This window comes from Nematolebias whitei, chromosome 6 (assembly GCF_014905685.2).
Source record: "Nematolebias whitei isolate Nwh7 chromosome 6, NemWhi1, whole genome shotgun sequence".
In the NCBI taxonomy this organism is placed as follows: Eukaryota; Metazoa; Chordata; class Actinopteri; order Cyprinodontiformes; family Rivulidae; genus Nematolebias; species Nematolebias whitei.
The window spans coordinates 49,072,172-49,094,237 of record NC_056503.1 but is presented as its reverse complement, the minus strand read 5'-3'; the positions used below and the strand labels follow the sequence as shown (position 1 = coordinate 49,094,237).

The window sequence follows — 22,066 nt, the reverse complement described above, 5'->3', positions numbered from 1 at the left end:
ATTAATGTAAACAATTTCTGCTGGTTGTTGTTAGAAATCTGAATTCTATATTAAATCAGACACCCCAAAATAATTGTTTAAAGGCGGAGTTAGCAACATTTTATTGATTGCTAAAGATTATTTTATAATCTATTCTACATTAGATTTTTATTTTTCATTACTTTGCTGCTACAAGACAAATTTTCCGACTGAATGGGGAAAAAAAAATCATATTTCCTTCTCTTCTAGCAGTTTAATTTACCGTTAGCTTACATTAGTGTGAGACTAATCACTCAGCTTATGCTAAGTATTAGCCGTGTTAGCTTCAGTTACAGTGCATATAGCAATCCAACTGCTACATTTAGCCAAATTGTTAGACGTGAGCTAAATTATCTTGAATCAGCTAAAGGTAGCAACTTTATTTCAGCGTAATTTAGTTCACTACAATTTTGGCTAGCTTTAACACACAAATTTAACTTTTTTTAACCCGTTTATTATTCACAATACATTATAAACCTTATGCTGTTAAATAGTGAGTTTGTAGCTTAAAGTTTAAACAGCACAAGCTTAAATCTAGGCTAGTGTTAGCTGCATGTAGCTCATTAGCTGCAAGAAAAAGAAGAATTTCTAAACCATAAAAACTTTTAGTTGTAATAAAAAAAACATGTACTTTGAACAAAATATCAAATTACATATGCATAATTTTATCAAGTCTTTTTAGTATTAAGCTGTATTAGCAAAGCAGGCGTGTCACGCATTTTGTTATAAAACTCTTAGTTTTGTGTTTTTATATTTTCATTAAAGACTTTGGAATGTATTAATGTATTTTATAACTTACCACTAAATGTTAGCATTAATTGATATTTAATATTTGTGATTGAAATATCAAAAAAAACTTTACAAGATATTAAAATGTTTTCTGAAATTATTCTAAACTAAATCTGCAAAGTTAAATTATCGTTACTAGTTGTTTTTTTTAAAGCTATAATTTTATGTCTTAACAAAAAACTGTGACAGATACATAACATGCATGTATAAAAATAGTTAATTTTAGTTAAAACTTTCTTTTCTTCATATAAAACGTTTTGTAGACAAACTAATTTTAACATCCTGTAGATGAATAAAGACGGTATTGCTCTAACATTTAAAGATTATTATTGTTATGTGCAAATCCTGCTCAGTTTTAAACTTTTTGTTTTAATCATCATGGTTAGTTTCTCAGACATGATGGAACTCTGGGTTTGGGACAAAAACACATGTTGTAACATGTTTTTAACGTGTCCTCAGCGGGTTCGGTCACGTGACCCGTTCATGATCAGGCCTGTTCTCGTCTCCATCAGAACCACATGATGAGGCTCTCAGCAGGTTCTCGCTCCTGCTCGTATCAGTGGAGTGGGACCACATCCTGACTCGGGTTCTGAAGTGGTTCTATGGAAGCCCGTTTCTGTTGTTTAACCTGGGAGGTGAACTGGAGCCAAAACGGTTTTAAAAAAACTAACCGAGTCCCAACTGTAAAGATTTCTGTTGTTTTGTGGATTTCTTAATAAAATTAAAACATTATTTTCTTCTCTTACTGACACATCTGAACCAGAACCAGAAGGACCAGTGGTTCTGACCCATCTGGACCAGAGCCCAGACAGGTAATTCTTCCTGTTGGTTGACATCATTTGTTTACATTCTTGTATCCTGATGACATCCCACGTCGTTGGAACACGATGAGCTCCGATTGGCTGCAGGCGTTTCGGGAGGCCTCATGAGCGCGTGCAGCGACGGCGTCTAAATGAAAACGGGTCCAGGCGCCAGTGCCGTCGTGGGGGTGGACTGTCGGGGCGGGGCCAAGTCGAGCAGCGCGCTGACGGTTCCAGCCACCTGGGGGAGCCCTTGCTCCTCCAAGATATGAAGAGGAAGACACAACTTACTCTGCACAGACAAGACACCACAGAAGAAGAACCCAACAAAGGGCGGGGACAACAGAAAAGGGGCGGGGACAACAGAAAGGTAGGTCAACAGATGGCAAATTAAAATAACGAATAAAATAACTGTAATCATGGCAACATAAAAAAAGAGGAAAAAGGTGGAAAAGTGATGGAGAGGAAAGATGTAAAGGTCACAAACTGCAGAATGATTCTTTGATCTACTGAGAGCAGAGGCTGATGGGAAATGTAGTGTAACCAAACCGGTGGATCCAACTTCAACTCTATGAAAACTTTGTGCTTCAGTTCCTGCCGCCAGCACCGTGGTGAGGGTTCAGAACCCAGCGGTTCTGCTTTAAGTTAGTCACATGACTTCCTCAGGTGAGTCTTAAAGAAACGCAAGGAGTCCAGGTGTTTTTTACCACTTTTATTCAAAACAAGAACCGAGCCACGCTCCAACACACACCAGCAGTTTATAAAAGTCCTCAGCTTTCTTCTGTTAAAATCTAAAACCAGTTAAATTTTTACACTCCAGTCCAGATTGACCAGAACCACACAGGTCCATATTCACCGCAAGAACTTTAACTGAGTCATACTAGAACAGAAACTGGACTTGTAAAGGCCCGTTTGAACTCTTTGGTGTGAAATTCTCTAAATGTTTCTGTGATTTATAAACACCATAAGAAAAGCAGTGGGTCAAAACATGAGAATTCAGAAGCACAACACGTCCATGGACCGGGTCATGGTTGAACTGGGCTCAGTAGAAACCACAGACGTGGCCTGGACTTGGTGTGGGTGGGACAGAGCTCAAAGCCCGTTCAAATTTCAGATTTTATCACAGCACCAAAAAACATTTCAGTGAACCTAATCAAATTATTATTCAAGGTTCAGCAACTGAACCGGACTCTTAACCCAGAACTGGGTCAAAGACCTGGGTCTGAACACGTACAAAGAGCAGCAGAAGTAAAAGGAGAACTAATGGCACTTCGAACACGGCAGGTTCTGGTTTCACAAACGGTCTGAGATGAACACATCACTCAAAGACAAAGTCGCTGTGGGCTGTTCGGTTCTGATCCTCTCCACACATTAAAACCAAAAACATTCAGAACATAAGGCACCAGGGGGGCGGGGCTTCTTTGTTGAGGGTGGGGGTCAACAAAGTGGAGGTCAAGCTCCAGTATCTAGGGTGGAGTTTGGTCAGGCGCCAGGAGGTGGGGCTTCAATAACAGGAGGCAACGCTTAAGGTCCCAGAATACTCCATCCGAAGTCCAACAGTCAGCTCGCGGTCACGTGGCTGCAGGACGTTCGTGGTCGCACGCATCCTTCTACTCCACAACACACAGGTGCATCTTGGGAAACCTCGCCCCCTGCAGCATACGTCACCCAGGTTTCTTCCCACCAGAGTCTCCACTCCGTCCCTGCAGCTGCCGTTCGGCCACAGATCTATCATGAAGCGAGCGCCACACTTTTCAGCAGACTGACTCCTCCGTGCACGATGTGTGCACGATCTCCATCCAGGAGTTTTTGACCAATGGACTAATTTAGTGTTTGAAGAGTCGTAGAGCTGAAACTTCTGACCAGTCACACAACACTTGGTGCATTCACCAGTGGGGAACAGTTCGGTCCGGGCCCGGTGTTGAGGAGGAGCAGGCGAAGCTACTCCGACAACAAAACGATGCGATTTTCGTCAAGCAACTACGTCAGTGAGAGCCGATTTCACCGCTTCAGATGGAGTATGCAGGGCCAATGAATCAGGCACCAAAGGGTGGAGCTATGGCAGGCACCGGGAGGCGGGGCTACTTTAACTATGGAAAAGCTTTGACTAGCACCAGGAGGTGGGGCTTCTTCAATACAGGTGAAGCTTTAGCAGGTACCTGGAGGCGGAGCTTTAACAGACACTGTGGGTGTCAGTAGTAAGAACTCAGTGGGCGGAGCGTTCGCAGGCAGGTAACAAACTTCAGGGATGTGTCACCTGATCTGGCTCGACTCAAATAGCTCTATATCATAGATGCACTCACTTAGATGAGCCTGACCACATCCTGTTACAGCTTCCTGTCCACCTATAGCTCTAGAGTTGGACTCAAAACCAAGACCAGACAAACAACAGATTCCAGTCTAAACTGACTAGTCCCAGTCGAACATGGAATGTGACAATCCAGTTAAAGAACAGTTCCCAATATGGAAATACAGCTGCTCAGTACTGACAAGTTACAGTTAGAACAAACATGTTTCAATCCAGGCCGTGAACAACTTACTATTGCACGGCCCACCTTCTGTCCTGTAACCTGGTTGGCTGCTGCCACTACTCCATGTCATGATGGTTCCACATCCAGTAGCATACAGGCCCACTTCATGGCACCAGCTGGTTTGACATGTGTTGTATGCTACTTTCTTTACCGAGTGACTGTATAGAGTCCAAACAACCCTCATAAAGCATCATCGTGGATCAGATTTCTGATCTTAATCTGTCCAACAAATCAACTCCAGCTTTGCTTCAAATGGATTTCCAGGTAAATTTCTTTAATCTGAGAACAAACACAAGATTGGTCCGACTTCTGGACAGAGAAACTACTCTGGAGTAGTCTGAAGGTCTGACTGTAGGTACTATTAAAGTCACTCAAAAATCTGGGTCTAAAGGATGGACAGCTGGAAGTATCATCCATCCCTGTTGGACCAACAGTTCTTCAGAACCTCTGCAGGAATGGGGTTGGTAGAAATAAGCTATTCTTATTAAAGATAACATTTGCTGAAGGACATCTTCCAAAATTCTGGAGGATTCTGTATCATCAGTCACCACCAGTCCAGTCCATCTATGGGGATGTGATTTTAGAAAAAGATATCAGGAAAACTGTTCTGTACAGAATGAACGCCAGAAACCAGACGGACGAGTCAGAACCAGCCTGTGCTCAACACCTCTGGTTCTGAGTGATTCAGCTTAACTTTCAAATATCTATTTCTACAAAAGAGTGCTGCAAGTTTATTTCATTACTGCACTGAGCGTTTGCGGAGGACATTAATGGTGGACGTTGTCCTGTGGATGACAATAGCGGGGGACATTTGTTGAGAATGTTTGTGGAGCAGTAGACGTTGGTGTTGGACATTAACAGTGGACATTTTTAGACCTTTGCAAAGGATGTTGGAGGAATTCAGTGTAGGATGTTTGTAGAAGACATTAGTGGAGGGCATTTATTTATTTATTGAATTATTTTTTTATTGTTTATAACTTGTGTGACTCCTTGTGTCTGTTCCTTTGTACTGAAACTCTGGCACAACGATTTCCTGCGGGATCAATAAAGTTCTATCTTATGTTGCACATTTGCACTGAATGTTTGTGAAGAACCTTAGCTGTGGACATTTGAGGTGTATGTTTGTAAAGGACAGTTGTGAAGGACGTTTGTAGAGGACATTAATGGAGGATGTTTGTGCTCATCAGTTTGTGCTGAACGTTTGTTGAGGACAATAATGGAGGACATAGTGATGGACAATATTGGGGGACATCTGTGCTAAATATATTGTGCTGCACATTTGCAGAGAACATTAGCAGTGGATATTTTTGTTGGACATTTGTAGAGAGGACATTAGTGGTGGACGTTAGGAATGGACATCAGCCGCGGACAATATTAGTTGTTTGTTCTGAATATGTTGTGCTGAATGTTTGTGGAGGACAACTGCAGTGAACGTTTCTGCTCAACCTATGTAAACGTTTGTGGAAAACGTTTGTGCTGAACATTGATGAAGACTGTGGAGGACATGTCTGGAGGACATGTCTGGAGGACATGTCTGGAGGACGATTGTAGCAATATACAAGTATTCCATTCGGCATATCGGGTCGTCCTCAGACCTGCGGTGTCAGGTGAACGTAGATGGCGCACAGCGCCGACATGATGGACAGGTAAAAGAGGGCGAAGCCAGCCAACTGGACCTGAAGAGAAGGTCTAACAGCAAGAGGCGCCATGGTGAGCAATGCATCCAGTGTCTCATAGACCACACCCCCTTTTCTGTCCAGTATGTCCCCCACTGAACAGAGACGGTCCTGAGTGTTTGTGTTTGGTGAGATGGACACGGTGGAGGATAAAATATGAACGGTGAGACAGAGAACAAATGATGAAAGGATGATGAAAGAGAGGAAAGAAAGTTGTTAGTTTAGAAGAATCTTCATTAGTTTCAGATTTAAGACTGAATTTAAACATCCCAACTCAGAGTTAACCTGTTTAATCCAGACATCCTAACTCAGAGTTAACCTGTTTAATCCAGACATTACCACTCAAAGTTAACCTGTTTAATCCAGACATCACCACTCAAAGTTAACCTGTTTAATCCAGACATCACCACTCAAAGTTAACCTGTTTAATCCAGACATCACCACTCAAAGTTAACCGGTTTAATCCAGACATCACCACTCAAAGTTAACCTGTTTAATCCAGACATCACCACTCAAAGTTAACCTGTTTAATCCAGACATCACCACTCAAAGTTAACCTGTTTAATCCAGACATCACCACTCAAAGTTAACCTGTTAATTGTTCTTGTTTTTCTTTTTAAAATCTCTCCTTTCTTTCTATCTTCAAGTCACTTTCTGTTCTCGCTGTAGCTGCACCATAAAACTTCAAACCAGGCTTATAACCAGGTTTAGTTAATCTAGACCAGGCTAACAACCTAGTTAAGTTAATACAGACCTAGCTATTAGTCAGGTTTAGTTCATCCAGACCTGGCTATCAGTCATATTTACGTAATCCAGACCCGGCTAACAGCCTAGTTTATTTAATCCAGACCCGGCTAGCTGCCAGGTTAAATTAATCTAGACCCGGCTAGCAGTCAGGTGAAATTAACCCAGACCAGGTTATAAATCAGGTTAAGTTAATCCAGACCAGGCTATCAGTCAGGTTAAATTAATCCAGATCCCGCTAACAGTCAGGTTAAGTTTAACCACCAGACCCAGCTATCAATTAGATTTATGTAATCCAGACCCGGCAAACAGCCTGGTTTAGGTAATCCAAACCCGGCTATCAGTCAGATTTAGGTAATCCAGACTGGGCTAACAGTCAGATTTAGTTAATCCAGACATAGCTCGCAACCCCACACCCAACTCAATTAAGTTTCACTTGTTTGAGGAACTCAGCAAAATTGACAGGTTTATATTTTTAGTATTCCGGGTTTTGGTGTAAATTCTGAAACATTTTATGGAAATGTAGGATTAAAAAAAGAGAAGCTAGTTTTTTAAATATTTACGAGCTTTTCTAATTAAAGCTGAGTTTTCTTTTTAAATTCAGCCTCATAAAAATCATTTTATATTTTGATCGCTTCAGGTGTGACAAGAATCATACAGTTTCATGTCAGGATTAGTTAATCTGGATTGAACTCATGACTTTATGAAGACGGCTGGATAAATTAGCTGGATTAGGTAAACCAGGCTTTACAGTAGATACAGATGAAGCAGCTCAGTTTTGACAGAATAATTCACAATCTTCTGATGAGGTTTGACCAAGCTCAGCTTTATCCTGGATTACTGAAATCTGCTGCTGTGAAATAAACTTTGTTCATAAAGTACAGTTGGTGTTTTTACTGGTATAAACTGGAATAAACTGGTCCAGCACCACATCTGCAGAGCATCGTGACGAAGACGACGATAACTTCATCAGTGCAGACGGTCGTACCCTCAGCTGCCAGTTTAGATTGGACAGAAGGACTGTTTTAAGGCACGGGACGTTTGGATTCATTCCCCTTGCTGTCACTCAGGTGTGTGTTACCTGTGGGACTCCGATCCTGCGACACGCCTCCAGGAAGTTCTCTACGTTGCGGCGACACTTGGCCATGGTGAGTTTAGGCTGCGGGAGTGGAGACGCAGAGATCAGCAGGTTGTCGCCAGCAGCGACTCCAACGGTCTGTCCAATCAGAGACACTCACCACAGCGGGGGAGGGGACGTGGATGCTGGGGACGGACCGTGGCTTTACGTGATTGGCCAGGTGACACAGCACTACCCCATCCGTCAGAGCTGCTCCCAGGTCACTAGGCAGCGACACCTTAAGGCGGGCCTCGATGTTCTGGACAGGGAGAGACAGCTGGTCATGAACAAACCACGGCACAGCTGGGCAGGAGGAGCGTGTAGGAGGCACCTTTCTGAGCTGCTCCACCAGTTCAGCATCTTCTCCAAGCAGAGGAGGAGCTGCAGGAGCCTCCTCCTGGCTCTGAGGAGGCACAGCAGCAGTGGCATCTCCTGCAGGACAGAGGGGGAGGAGTCACGTGCTGCACACCTGACAGGTGAATATGATCACAATGCCTCAGCGAACACACACCTTTCCTCTTGTCTTCTCTCTGGCCGAGGCGGTACAGGAAGCTCTCAGGACGCCCACTGGTTGGCCGACAGGAGGCCCCGCCCCCAGGGCTGGGGTAAGAAGGCGACTGATTGGCTGAAAGGAGTGAAAAAAAAAGAAGTGAAAACGTATGTGGGTGATGCAAGTGTTAATGAGTCAAGGTGTTATTCTTACCTGTAGGGGAGAGAGCAGCTCTGTCCTCCCCCTGCTGAGACACAACACAGGTGCACATGAACACACCTGAACACACCTGGACTACGGTTACAGACATGAGCACACCTGGACTCCCCTGTGTCCAGAAGACCTGAATACACCTGAAAGCAGGATGCTCCTCGCCTACCTGCTCATCTTTTATCCTAAACTTGAACCCACAGAGGTTCTCTCTCCTCCGAGCACCGATCATCTCTGAAACCTGCAGCGCTGCCTTCATGAACCCCAGGACTTTGGAGTGAACACTTACAAAAAACTGCCAACAGTTATACCGATTTACAAATCCAGCCGACTTTAGTTCTAACATTGTACGTGTCAGAACGGTAAAACCCAGATCGTTAAAAAAGCTCAAACCAAACTCAAATAATCAACATGACAAACTACAAATTGATATTTTTATCTTTAAAATAAACCGTTTGTTGCTCTGAAACTAGCTAACGTGACCTAAAGTAGCAGTAATTTCCTGGTTCAGTAATTTTTTTTGTATATGGGACGTATTTTTTCATCTCCTGATTCCTAAAGGAATCCCAGGAGATCCAGTCAGTCTGGATAGTTGAGCGTTCATGTCTTGGCTCAACATTTCATTTCAGTTTATTTATATAGCGACAAGTCATAACAGAAGTTATCTCAGGGCACTGAACAGAAACATTCATATACATAAAAATTAATTAGTGTGCACACGATACGTTAGCCCAGACAAACGGCAGAAGATTATTGGTGTGGCATTTTTGTGACTAAGGTAAGGAAATAAATGTGTCGTAAAAGGAAGCATCAACAGGAAAAGCAGAAGGGAGATGGACAGAAGGTGCAGAGCTCAAACAGCAGTGATGACATGTGGACAGGTGTGGAAACCAGCACGTTACGTTCTGTCAACGGAGTGGTGAAATAGGACGATGAACGATTCCGGTCTGCTTCTAGTTTGGAAAAGATCAGTGGAATTTTGGGGGTGGGGTCAAATGCTTACCACAATAAGGGCGGAGTCATCAGTGTGGGTGCAGCGTCTGGAGGGGTAGACATTCTAAAGACAAACATCACAGACACACAAACAATGAAATAACTGACACATGAAGGCGAACACGTGTGCTAAAGGGTGTGGTCTAAATAAGGGGGCGGTGCTACACAGTTGGTTTAATCATAACCGAGCAAAGATGTGAAGAGTAAGATAAGAGTAAAGACGGGAGTAATGGCAGATAGTCAGGTAGACTGGCTCAGAGAGGAGGACAACCACAACATCAAACTGAGGGGACACTCACCTCAGAATCTGGACTGGACTTCGTAGAACCCTGAGCAGCTTTATGCTAGAAAACAACAACAGCTACTGATGAGCGGAAGGTAAAAAAACCCTGCAGGTTAAACTGGTGAATTCAATGGTTAAACTGGTCATACCTTCGTGTAGCTAGAGGCATTGTCTCTCTGCAAAGAACGTTTTTTCTGCCTCTCTTCGTCGTACCTCAGAGCGGCGAGCTGAGCTTCCCTCCTCATCCTCTCCACACCTCCAGAACCTCCTCTCTGAGTGGGACGAACAGAGAAAATGAGCCCGATGGTTCCCAGTCAGGTTCATCTCAAGAGGTTTTGTATTTGACAGGCAGAATGTTGTACCTGACTGTGGGAACTAGAAGGGGCTGTTACACCATCAACCACACTCCTGTAAGACAGGACAGACAGGAAGTCAGACAGGAAGTGGGGACACACAGGTGAATGTGGACTGGACTGGTTTACTGTTTGCACCTGCTGTGTCTCTTTGCGTCTTCTGTCCGGGACAGGTTGTGCTTTACAGGAGAACCCTAAGAACACAGACAGGAAGTAAGAGGTTTTTCACAATAACGTGCTACTTTTACAAGTGAGTAAAGAGACTGTGTCCCAACTTAAAAGCTCTGAGTTACAGAAGGTCAAAAATCTTGCTCCTACCTCTCTAGTGATGCGTCTCTCGATGTAGGCCATGAACTGAGAGCTGAGGCTGCTGCTGTCTCTTCCTCCTCGACTCTTCCCCTCCTCCTCCTCCTCCACGCAGCTGTCAATGAAGTCTATCTGCTCCAGCTCCACATCTGAAGACAGACAGACGAGAAGATGAAAATCTGGACAAATGTGAACATGGAGCTGAGGTCAGAGGAGAAACTCTCACAGGTCCCGTTAGGCAGCGAGGGTCCTCCACTTCGTCTTTGGTCTTTGCTGATCTCGGCCACTCTGCTCGGCAGCTCTGACAGCTCCTCTGAAGGCTGAGCGAACAGACAGGAGGCTTCGTTAAAGACGGATTAAACCTGAGGTGAACTCCAACACATCGTCTACATCACACTCAGTGTCTGATCTTTCACAAATGTCTGAGACAGTTACTTTATCAGCACAAAGTGTGTTTTAAATGAAGTGCAGCAGCATACCAGAGATTTTACCAGTGGCTTAAAACATGACAGATGCCTGACCTCGTTGCCCAGCCATCTCTTGTCTCCGCTGTCAACGCTGTTGAAGCCGGAGTCGAGCGCGCCGTACAGCCGGCCGGCGAACACATCGTCAGCACTGACAGGACAGAGCTGCAGTCAGTAAATCATGCTTTTATTTTGAAAAGGCAGCACTGTGTGTGTGTGAGAGGTCAGACCAGGAGGTCAGAGGCCGCCTGTCATATTCGGGCAGCTCCGGTGTCATCTTGCTGGCCTCCAGGTTCAGGTATTTGAAGATGTGGACCTTCCCTTTGATGCAGATCTGCAGACAGGAAGCAGTGTGGTAAACCTTAGCAGCTGGGAGGCTGATGCGACATCAAGTCCTGCATACCTGTGCAGGTGGGCTCTGCAGCGGGTTGTTGTCGAGGACGATGGCCTGCAGCTGTGTGAGGCGTCGGTAACAGACAGGGATGGAGGTCACTTTGTTGCAGGAGAAGTCCAGACGCACCAGAGGAAGCTCGGCCAGCTCTGAACACAAACAGGCACATGACTCGGATCCAGACCCATCCTGGGGTTCTGTTTCAGCTCCCAACAGATCTGTGTGTGCATACCTGGAGGCAACTGGATCAGGTGGTTCCTCCTGATGTTCAGGTCTCTCAGAGCCTCCAGCTGACCCACATGGGACGGTAACGTCTGGATCTCATTACAGCTCACATCCTGCAGCGGCCAACCAAAACATCAATAATCACAGGTGATCAGTAACTGATACCCAATCTGATGGACTCATCATCAATCCGTCTGCAGGGGAACACACTGACCAGCTCAGTGAGCAGTCGCAGTTGACCCAGTTCTTCTGGCAGAGAAACCAGTTTGTTGTTGGAGGCAACCAGAACCTTCAGAGGGAGGCTGCAGAGGACGGGCGGGAGGACCGACAGCTGGTTCCGACTGGAGGGGAGGAGTCAGACAGACGGGTCAGAATCTCTGTGACTAACCTGACTGGGTATGGAGCGGTTCTGGATGGGTTTTCCAGAACATCCAACTCATCTCAAACATTTCTCAGGACACTCTGATGTTCTTGCCTGCCTGCAGAACCACACGGTACCATAAGAACCCAACAGTCTGTGTGAGAGACTCACCTGAGGTTCAGGTAGGTGAGCGCCTGCAGGTTCAGGAGGCTGTCGGGCAGGGACCTCAGACAGTTCTGGTACAGGTTCAGATACTCCAGAGACACGAAGACGCACACCTCCAGAGGCAGCTCCGACAGGCGGTTCCGAGACAGATCTGAGGACACGGACAGGGTTCAGGTTTGGTTCTAATCAGGAGAATTAGGGTCTTATCCAGGTAGCATCAGGTTTGGTTCAGGGACCCATATTGTACCTGGGTCTGTTACCATGGTAACCGATGCTGGAACCCTAACCTGAGGTCACACCTGTCAACACAACACATCTCAACCAATCAGCTTCCTGGAAAGATGAAAAAATCAAAATGTTCAGGTGGAAAGCGGTCTTTTTATTGCCCACTCGTTGTGTTTCTGTTAGCAAAATATCTCATGAGGCTGTGGATGGACTTTTGTTTAAGTTGCATGGTAATCACTGTTGTACATGTGATTAACTTTACGAGTCAACGCGATTTAAAAGGAGTACCACAACCCTGGAAAACACAAAATAATTATCTACCTCAGAAAGTTTTACTGATACTGACCTAAACCTGGTGTGGTAGTAGCTGAGATTCATCTCCAACGCACATTCCGAGAGCTAACTGATGGGTCGAGTTCTCATGAAATCACAAGTTACTTTCAAGGTTTGATCAAAATAAAACGATTTTATGTTAAAACGCTGGCGTAAAGGGTAGCGGGTGATATGCATTCAGTGCCTTTACCTGTCTGAATGCTGAGTCAGCGTTTTATGGTTTACAGTTTCTTCTGTATGTTTTTGGACCCAAGCTGGTTCTAAATGTAATTTGTAATTCTATCTTGTTACTTTTTATTTGATGCTGTGATCTTTTTGTTAAGCACTTTGGTAACAGTTCCTGTTTTAAATGTGCTATATCAATAAATCTGACTTGACTAATAACTTTGTGTTTTTTTAACCGGCTGTTCACCAGAAAGTTCAGCTCGATCAGGAACAGTTCTGTGACTTACTATTTGAAACTTTTATGCTTTTTTAATTTAACAAAATAAATAAAAATACACAAGTCTTTTCAATTCCTCCAATCCACTGCTCTTTTTGACATTTGCTTCAGCTAACTGGCTTTATATGTCTTGTGCTAAGTATAGCTTTTAGCTAATGTTCAGCTAATTTTATGCTTTAGCTACAGTTTTACTTCTTAGACTCTGCTATTAGCAGTAGCTCGAGTGACTCAGTTTTGGCTCCAGCAAGTTGACTCAGCGCACAGCATTCGCACTGTTTCTGTAAATATAAATTAATACAAAGAAAACATCATGAATTAATCTAATCCATCAATAAAATGAATAAATCATAAAACAGAATGTATCTTGTTGATTTTGTAAGCTCAGAAGTTTATCACGATTCATCTCAGATTCTGGCTGTTTTAATGGGACACCGCTCAAGAACAAACTCTTCAACACCTCCAGCAGCAACAGGAAACGAACCCACGGACTCTAAATTTATCAGAGCACCTGGACAGCAGGAAGAACTCGTCGCCATGGTAACCTCGGCTTCCTGCTGCATGGCAGCCAGGGATGCTCACTCACTCGTCTCCAAACACAGGAAGTGTCCTGAACAACCAGGATCACTTCCTGCTGTTGGGTTTGTCAATGAAAACATCTCCAGGAGCATCTGGAAAACACCGAGACAAGAGCTGGTTTTGAACCAGTTTAATGATCCTGCAGCTCGGACTCGAGGGTATTTTAGTCTAAACGTCTCACAAACCCAAACATTCTGTTACTGTTAGAAACTGAACGAATGGACAAATGATGGATGTATAAATAGATGGATAGTTGGATGGATAGACGATGTTTTGATGAATGATGGATGGAAGGCTAGAAGGATAATGGTTGGATGGATTATGAATAAATGGATGGATGAATAAAAGAAGGTTGGAAGGATGGTTAGATGGATAGATGATAGTCATCCATCAACCCATCATCCACAGATGGTAGATGATGGTTGGATGATTGGTTGGATGGATGATGGATGTATTAGTTGTAGTTGTTGACTTTGACCTCTCTAAGGGGTTTTAAACATCTGTTAAGTTCATGGTAAAAACCAACGCAGACGTGTTCCTGTGTTTAGTATTTGACATCGCTGTATAATGTAGCTGTTTATTCTAATTAATTTTCATTTTATATGACTTTTATATGATTGTCTATTGTTGTCTGTACTTCATCTGTGTTCTTTGTTTAAATCAGGTCTCTCTTGTAAACGAGTCCTCGTGACTCAGTGAGACTAACCTGTAGAAATAAAGGTTGAACGAATGTATAAATAGATGAATGATGGATGGATAATGACTGGATGGTTAGATGGATTATAAATAAATGGATGGATGGACAGATGGTTGAATGGAGATGACGGTTGGATGAATGGCTGATTGGATATCCAGGTATATACTTGGGTATCTTGGTCGACTCACATCTCTCTTTTAACTCCACATGAAAACTTGGTAAAGAAACTGAAAGTTAAACTGGTTTCTTTTTAAGAAACAGATCCTGTCTAACTCTGAATGTTAGGAAACACCTTGTATCTGTGACTTTCCTTCCCTCCATTGATTACGGTGACATTATTTACATGAACGCTCCTACAAGAACCCTGCAGATGTTGGATGCTGCAGATGTTGGATGCTGTCTATCATGGTGCACTAAGATTCATAACTGGCTGTAACTACCGTACCCACCACTGCACCCAGTATTCACTGGTTAACTGGTCACCATTAACTTCACGCAGACTCTCTCACTGGTACATCTTCATCTTTAAATCACTTCTTGGTCTGTTGCCTTCATACATCTCCTCCTACATGTCTCTGCGTGAGTGCAGCTACAGCGTGCACTCTCAGGACATCATTACCTGCAGTGTTCCCTCAGTGAGGACTGAACTAGACAAAAGGACCTTCTCTTACTCCGCTCCTGTTTCCTGGAATATCTTGCAAAAAGATCTGAAGCTCTCGACCTTTGACCTCTCTAAGTGGCTTCAAACATCTGACAAGATCCTGGAAAAAAACAATGCAGACATTATCCTTTTTAATTACTTATTAATTATTATTGAGCATGGACTTTGTTCTTTTTAATTACTATTTTATTTTCACTTGTTAAAAACCAAAAATAAATAAAAAATGTGTACGCATCCTTTGTAATTGTCTATTGTTGTCATCATTCTTTGTTAAAATTCAGGTCTCTCTTGTAAGTCAGTCCCCATTGTTCAATGGGATTAAACTGTATAAATAAAGGTTGAATGAATGAATTGGATGGACAGATGGATAATGGCTGGATGGTTAGACGGAAAAAAATATGGATGTATAAATAGATGGATGGACAGATGGATAGATGATGGTTGGATGAATGTATGGATAGATGGACAAAGGGTTGGATGGATATATGGATGATGATTGGATGGATAGTTGGATGGATGATGGATATAAATAGATGGATGGATGAATGGACAAAGGTTTGAATGGATGGATGGATAGACAAAGGTTTGAATGGATAGATGAATGATGGTTGGATGGATGGATAATTGGATGGATGACGGATATATAAACTGACTCGCTGTAGCAACCCCTGAAGAGGAAAAAGCCGAAAGAAGAAGATGGATGTATAAATGGATGGATGGTTAGAAGGACAGACAGTTGGATGTGGGTCTTGAAGTCTGATGTCAGCTCCTGTCAGGTCCCTTGTGAGGAATAATCCATCCATCCATTATCTTTACCCGCTTGTCGCGGGGTCACTGGTGCCCATCATCTGATATCCGTTTGTTGGCAATCCCATACCGTCCGCGAGGGCGGAGCTACAATAGACGTTAAAAACAAAACAAAGCACAAACACAGGTGTCCTTTCACCTTTCGTGACGTCACAGCCAGGGTGAGGCTGTCCCCGCCTCCTGATGATCCAGTACCAGAACCGAATCCTGAACCAGCAGTTTACAGAAACGATCTTTTAGCTGTGTTTAATCACCGTTTCAGCGTTAGCATGCTATAGCGGTGTCCTGTCGCAAACCGTTACCCCGGAAATCCAGCGTCCCGTCCGCCTTCACCTGGAGACAACCCACTTCACGCCGAAACACAAGAATCCAGAGCCGAGACATTGTTTACATCCGCTAGCACAGCTCTAGATGAGCCCTGTGTAAATAAATCTGTCAAAGTTAGCGGATGTTATTTTAGCTTCCTCCGTCGCGCACGTCTGTCTCAAAAACTAACATGTTGGACTCAAACAAGCCTCTGACAACAGGATTTATTTACAACACTGTTCTGGTGCTGCTGGTGGTCAGACATTTGCCCAACCGGGCGGCGGGAGGACATCATTTCACAGGGGTGCAATGTTTACCACAACACCGGCCCGTTCGGTTTTCCATCATCCTCTGGACCCAAGAAGTTTAATTCAACTTTTCTCGCAGTTAAATCCGGACAAAAACGGTTCCACGTTTTCTGTTGGTACCCAACAGAGACCGGTCCGTCTCTGTGGGTCTGGTAGAGGCTGTGGGGCTCACTTACCGGCCCTGACTGTGTCCGTCAGGTCGTGGTTGGCAGCACTCCGGGGAAACTCCTTCAGCTTCCTGCCGCTCAGGTTCACACACCCGGTTACCGAAGCTTCGTCCAGCGCCCGCTCCAGAGAACGGTTCCACGATGCCGGACATGCCTGCCCCAGTCCGTTGGCGTTCCCTATGTGGGTAGTCCCGCTGCTGCCGCCAGCTCCGACCGTGAAGTGGAGTCCGGTGTTTTCCGCAGACCCCAATAACACCGAGGCCGCCATTACACACTCCGGCTGTTAGCCCGCACTGCTAACGGCTACTGCTAGTGTTGAGCATGCGCACTGCGGCACAACCGCACACAGAACATTAACCTGCTGCATGCTATATGAATTACACTATATTATTATAACTTTTTAAATTATGCATGTTAATTAAAAGTACTACTGATACCACAGTACTACAGCAGTTCTGTTTGGCGGTACCAAAACGATAAGTAGGTTCGAGTTCAAATAGGTTTATTGTCATTTCACCATAAGGTACATGAGGTGGGACAAAAATATGTACACTAGATCCCAGTTACAACCAGCATAAGCAAAAATATAAAGTGTAAAAAGAAACATTAAATTAGGATCCAAGATATACACTAAGATATATGCTAAACGACACGCTAAAAGATCTGATACACTAAGCACTAATGCTGTGTTGCAAAACACAGTACTTTGTTTAGTATAAATTTACTGCGTAATCACTATCAACATATTAATGGTAACTCACACTAATATGTGAATTATAGAATTTGAATATTTTCATTTGATACTATTTCTATCTTAACATGTGATTCTCGACCTGCCATTGTGTATCTGTTCCTCCTCGTTTGAAGCAGATGGTCCTCTTGTCCTGAGCCTGGTTCTGCTAAAGGTTTCTTCCTCATGAAGGAGTTTTTCCCTGAATTTCTACAAATATATACGGATGCTTCTAAAATGGTAAATGGTAAAATTGGAATAGCATTTATAGTTCCGGACTTAAATATTATGAAAAATAAAAGAGTAACAGACAGAATGACAGTCTATACAGGTGAGCTAATGGCTATTTTAATGGCTCTAGAATGGTGTGAGGAAACGGGAAAGAAGGAAATATTGATTTGTTCAGATTCAAGTAGTGCATTAATAAGTATTTTAGAACAGAGTTCAGATACAAGACAAGATATCATATTGAATATTGGTCAATTAATTTTTAGAATTAAAGAGTTTGGATCCAGGGTAAAGTTGATTTGGATTCCTGCTCATATTGGAATAATAGGAAATGAATTGGCGGATCAATTTGCTAAAAGTGCAGCGAAAAGGGATAAGGTTGAAGTAAATATGAAAATAAGCAGAAATGAAATCAAAAGTATAAGTAAAATATATTTTAAAAAGAAATGGCAGGAATTATGGGATGGAGAAGAAAAGGCAAGATTTTATTATAGCATCCAAAGGAAAGTAGGGGAATGTAGGGAAGGAAATAGAAATAGAAGAGAAGAGGATATTATATCTAGACTAAGATTTGGGCATACGGGGCTGAATAGTACGCTGAAAATAATTAATAAACATAGTACAGGTCTGTGTAATTTTTGTGGAGAGTCAGAAACGGTGCAGCATATTCTTCTAGAATGTAGTAAATACAGCCGGGAAAGAGAGTTGTTAATTAGAGAGATGAATAGTAATAAAATCAATTTAGATGTTAAAAATTTGCTGCAAAGATCTTCTGAAAATATAATTTTTAACAGCATTTTTAGGTTTCTCAAGATGTCAGGCATTATGGGGAGAATATAGTGATAGGACATCTAATCTATACTCCAGTCTGGAAGGTGGCGGTAATGCACCTATAAGTTGTTTGCCAACCGCCATTAAACATAAAAGAAGAAGAAGAAGAAGAGGAGTTTTTCCTTTCCACCGTCGCCTTCGTACTTGCTCAAGATGAGAGTTCTGTGATGAAGTTAAACTCAAAGCAGTCTGCTCCTCACATAAATAATGTTAAATTATTATTTTATTATTTGAATGTTTCTGTTCAGTCCCTGAGACGACTTCTGTTGTGACTTTAGAAATAAACTGAATTGAATTTAAACCAAATGGCCTTGAAGAGTTACTTTATTCATAAAGCTTAAACCACACATCCTGTTTTTTTTATACTAATTTAGATATTTCCAATCAAAGTATGTTTTAATTCTTTAAAATACAATTTTCAGACGGCTGTATTTCTGTGCAGTAAGAGATTAAATCCCTGATAGGTTTATGTGTAGATTTTCACGACTATAATTAGCAAGAAAAATTGTAGTATTTTAGTAAAAATATTTATTATTTGAGATTAGTACACCACAGTAATACTGTACTCTAAAAATTGTGTTCTTGTCAAGGTCCTAATTGTTTTTTTGTTTTTTTTTACTCTGTGAACCTCAAATAATCTCTGATGTGAACTGGGACGTTATAAGCTAATTAAATAATACATTTAAACTATGAAACATTTAAAACAGCTCACGTGGCACAGCTGATAAAAATACAGGAAGTAAAAATATTTTTAGAAACATGTTCTGACGTTGTCCAAGACAAAAACTACAACCCCCACAGTTCAAAGCGGTTTTTCTAGTTGACGCATGCGCGTTTCGGTCGACACTGTCCAGGGCCGGGTATCATGGCGACGTACGTAGACATCCTGAAGACAGAGTTTCCCGAGATCGACACGGAGCTTTTCGACTACATCACAGGTGAGTGAGCGGGCACAGAGCCGCCATCGGTCGGGGTTTAGAGCCGCTGAGTGCCGGCGGGGTAGAGTCAGTGGCCCCCGGCTCTGCGGAGCTCCACACGCGGCCTTTGGTGCTCCGGTTAGCCGGGCGGCAGCGCCCGGTAGCCCGCGGCCGCATAGCTGTGGCAGATGGGCTGCACGGGGTGATGAGGTCAGAGAGCCGGGACACCGAAGCGTACCGAACCGAACCCGGGTTAAAACAAGGGCAGAATCCAAATACTAAAAAAAGGAATCGGTTTCAGCGTCAGGAAAACCGATTCAAGATCAGGTGTCAGGTTTGAGTTCAGCACGTGTCTGTCAGTTTCTGTGACGTAATTTTTAATTAAACTTTATTAGCAAAGGTCTGATCAGAATCAGAGCATACACCGATCAGCCATATCATTATGACCACTGACATACAGGTAATTACCTGGTTACCGTGGTTACCGGTTAGTGGGCGGGGCTTATCTGGCAGCAGGTGACCTTTTTGTTCTTAAAGTTGTTGGAGCAGAAAAAAAATATCCCGTGTAAGGATTGGAGCCTTTATCCAGAACCAGACGGATCTTAGTTGGACTGTTGTGCCAGAACATTTTGTCCAGTTAAGTTACTGTCAGGGTGGGCTTAATGTTCCGGTTGGTGGAGGGAATGACGTGGTCGTACCTTCAGGATGTTCCCCACCTGTCGTAGAACTATGTGGTCGTGTTCCAGGTGTTCTGGACAGCAGCTCCACAGACTTCGAGGATGGCGAGGAGGTGTATGATGCCGTCGGTGGCCTCCTGCAGGATGTGTCGGCGGACAGTAAAAACGAGGATGACGTCAGAGACATCTGCCTCCAGATGTTCAACAGCCTCAAACTGTGAGCAGACGGGTTTTCTCCTGGGTTCTGATCGGTTCTGTCAGCAGTTCTGATTGATTGATTGATTATTGATTGGGTTAATCAGGAACAACCATCGCCAGTCGCAGAAGCAGATGCTCCTGGACGCTCCGGTCCAGCTGTCTCAGATGTCTGCAGACTCCGGTAAGACCCTGAAGTCCGTTAATGGAGTCCCACAAGGCACTGATCCAGGACTTTGTCATTTATTGTGTTAAATTATTTTTTGGAGGCATTTCCTCTCGGTTCTTCCCGTTGTTCATCTCTGATGTGAACGCAGCAGGAGCTGGATGATGTGTGTGTGTTTCTCCTCAGTGTCAGCAGTCAAAGACGTTCAGGGGATCTGGATGATGAAACGTCCTCAAAACACGGTGAGTCTTTAACCCTTCGGTCGGGTTTTAACGGTTCCATCTTGTTAACTTTGTTACCCTCGTGTTGAAGGGAGGAACGCGTGTTGGACTCCAGCTGCAGGAAAAACAGGACTGGGTTCTGATTTGTTTCTGAATCCTCATGTTTTGTTTTCTGATCCCAACAGAAGATGGAACCTCATGACCTCTGACCGGCAGATGGAACCATCATCAAAGTTGAAATGTTTTGCTGTTTTCTGTTTCTCTGCAGACAGTCGATGCCAAGAGGTTGGAGAAAGCCGAAGCCAAGCTGAAAGCTAAAACCGAGCGCCGTAACGAGAAGGACTCTCAGAAAATCTCCGGTCCACTGTGCGTCCCACACCTGTCCTTTTCCTCCCTGTCCCTTGATCACCTATTCCCACCTGTCCTCACCTGTCCTCACCTGTCCTCTTAGAGTCCTGGAGGAGGCATCTGCCAGTCAGGCGAGCAACAAAAAGGACAATCGGGTTGATCAATCGGGAAAGAACCGGAGCTACGACATTCGGATAGAAAACTTTGACGTTTCCTTTGGAGAAAGGTGAGGACAGATCCACTGAGAGACAGCAGGAGCCGCCACAACCAATCAGATTTCATTCCCATGCTCATGTCACTGTGTTCAGGTGTCTGCTTCAGGGGGCGGAGCTATGTCTGGCGTCAGGCCGTCGGTATGGTCTGATTGGTCGAAACGGTCTGGGGAAGACAACGCTGCTGAAGATGCTGGCGAGTCGGAACCTCCGCGTGCCGGTGCACATCTCCATCCTGCACGTGGAACAGGAAGTGGCGGGAGATGAGACGATGGCGCTGCAGAGCGTCCTGCAGAGCGACACTCTGCGAGAGGACCTGCTGGACGAGGAGCGGCGGTTGAACGCTCGTATCGCCAACGGAACGTAAGAAGCCGAAGCTCGACCAGTGACGGCGCGGCTTGAGGCCGTTTGTCCTTGATGATGTCAGAGGAGCGGCTTCTGATCACTGCTGTCGTTTCAGAGCCGACGGGATGGAGAGCGTCCGGCTGTCAGAGATTTACGGTAAACTGGAGGAGATTGAAGCTGACAAAGCCCCAGCCCGGTAACCATGGCAACCGCACTGTTTATTTTCACAAATAACAAATCTGTTTAAAAACAGTTATTTATATTCCATCAGTTAAACAAACACAATAAAGACACATTCCCAGAAAACATCTGGATTTAACACCTGGATGGCAGGTGGGATAAATCTGTCGGTAACCCTGTTAACTTGCTCTGTCTCTCTCATCCAATCAGAGCCTCTGTCATCCTGGCTGGTCTTGGATTCTCTCCCAAAATGCAACAACAGGCCACCAAGTGAGTGATGTGTACACAGCTCATATGGGTTACATGTCACGTGTTGATCCCATGTGTTTTCTGTGTGTTTCTCATGTGTTTCCTGTATGTTTATCATGTTTCCGGTGTGTTTCTTGTATGTTTCCTGTATGTTTATTATGTTTCCTGTGTGTTTCTCATGTTTCCTGTATGTTTATCATGTTTCCTGTGTGTTTCTTGTATGTTTCCTGTATGTTTCTCATGTTTCCTGTGTGTTTCTCATGTGTTTCCCATGTGTTCCTGTGTGTTTCTCATACGATTTCTGTTTCTCACGTGTTTCTAGTGCATTT

General features: G+C 43.8%; 3 protein-coding genes across 3 annotated transcripts in view; 2 read left to right on the top strand and 1 right to left on the bottom strand.

Moving 5' to 3' along the window:
* Nucleotides 1-22,066, top strand: part of rnpepl1 (arginyl aminopeptidase like 1) — a 152,971-nt gene that overhangs the window by 56,367 nt on the left and 74,538 nt on the right. The window lies entirely within an intron of this gene.
* lrch3 (leucine-rich repeats and calponin homology (CH) domain containing 3) lies at nucleotides 5,728-16,736 on the bottom strand. Its single transcript, XM_037677734.1, has 20 exons — nucleotides 16,448-16,736; nucleotides 11,923-12,067; nucleotides 11,605-11,731; nucleotides 11,398-11,503; nucleotides 11,178-11,314; nucleotides 11,005-11,108; nucleotides 10,832-10,925; nucleotides 10,537-10,630; nucleotides 10,323-10,459; nucleotides 10,143-10,198; nucleotides 10,014-10,059; nucleotides 9,801-9,923; nucleotides 9,668-9,712; nucleotides 9,379-9,432; nucleotides 8,379-8,412; nucleotides 8,143-8,300; nucleotides 8,007-8,078; nucleotides 7,797-7,934; nucleotides 7,640-7,717; nucleotides 5,728-5,925 (listed from the first exon to the last, which is right to left on the bottom strand). Exons 1-20 carry the CDS (start codon nucleotides 16,704-16,706, stop codon nucleotides 5,728-5,730), a joined length of 2,205 nt encoding a protein of 734 aa, XP_037533662.1. The 5' UTR covers nucleotides 16,707-16,736.
* On the top strand, nucleotides 19,065-21,762 carry abcf3 (ATP-binding cassette, sub-family F (GCN20), member 3). The gene is made up of 9 exons (XM_037677736.1): nucleotides 19,065-19,165; nucleotides 19,891-20,038; nucleotides 20,124-20,200; nucleotides 20,369-20,424; nucleotides 20,672-20,769; nucleotides 20,855-20,977; nucleotides 21,060-21,326; nucleotides 21,424-21,504; nucleotides 21,699-21,762. The coding sequence occupies exons 1-9, from the start codon at nucleotides 19,093-19,095 to the stop codon at nucleotides 21,760-21,762; spliced, it is 987 nt and encodes a 328-aa protein (XP_037533664.1). The 5' UTR covers nucleotides 19,065-19,092.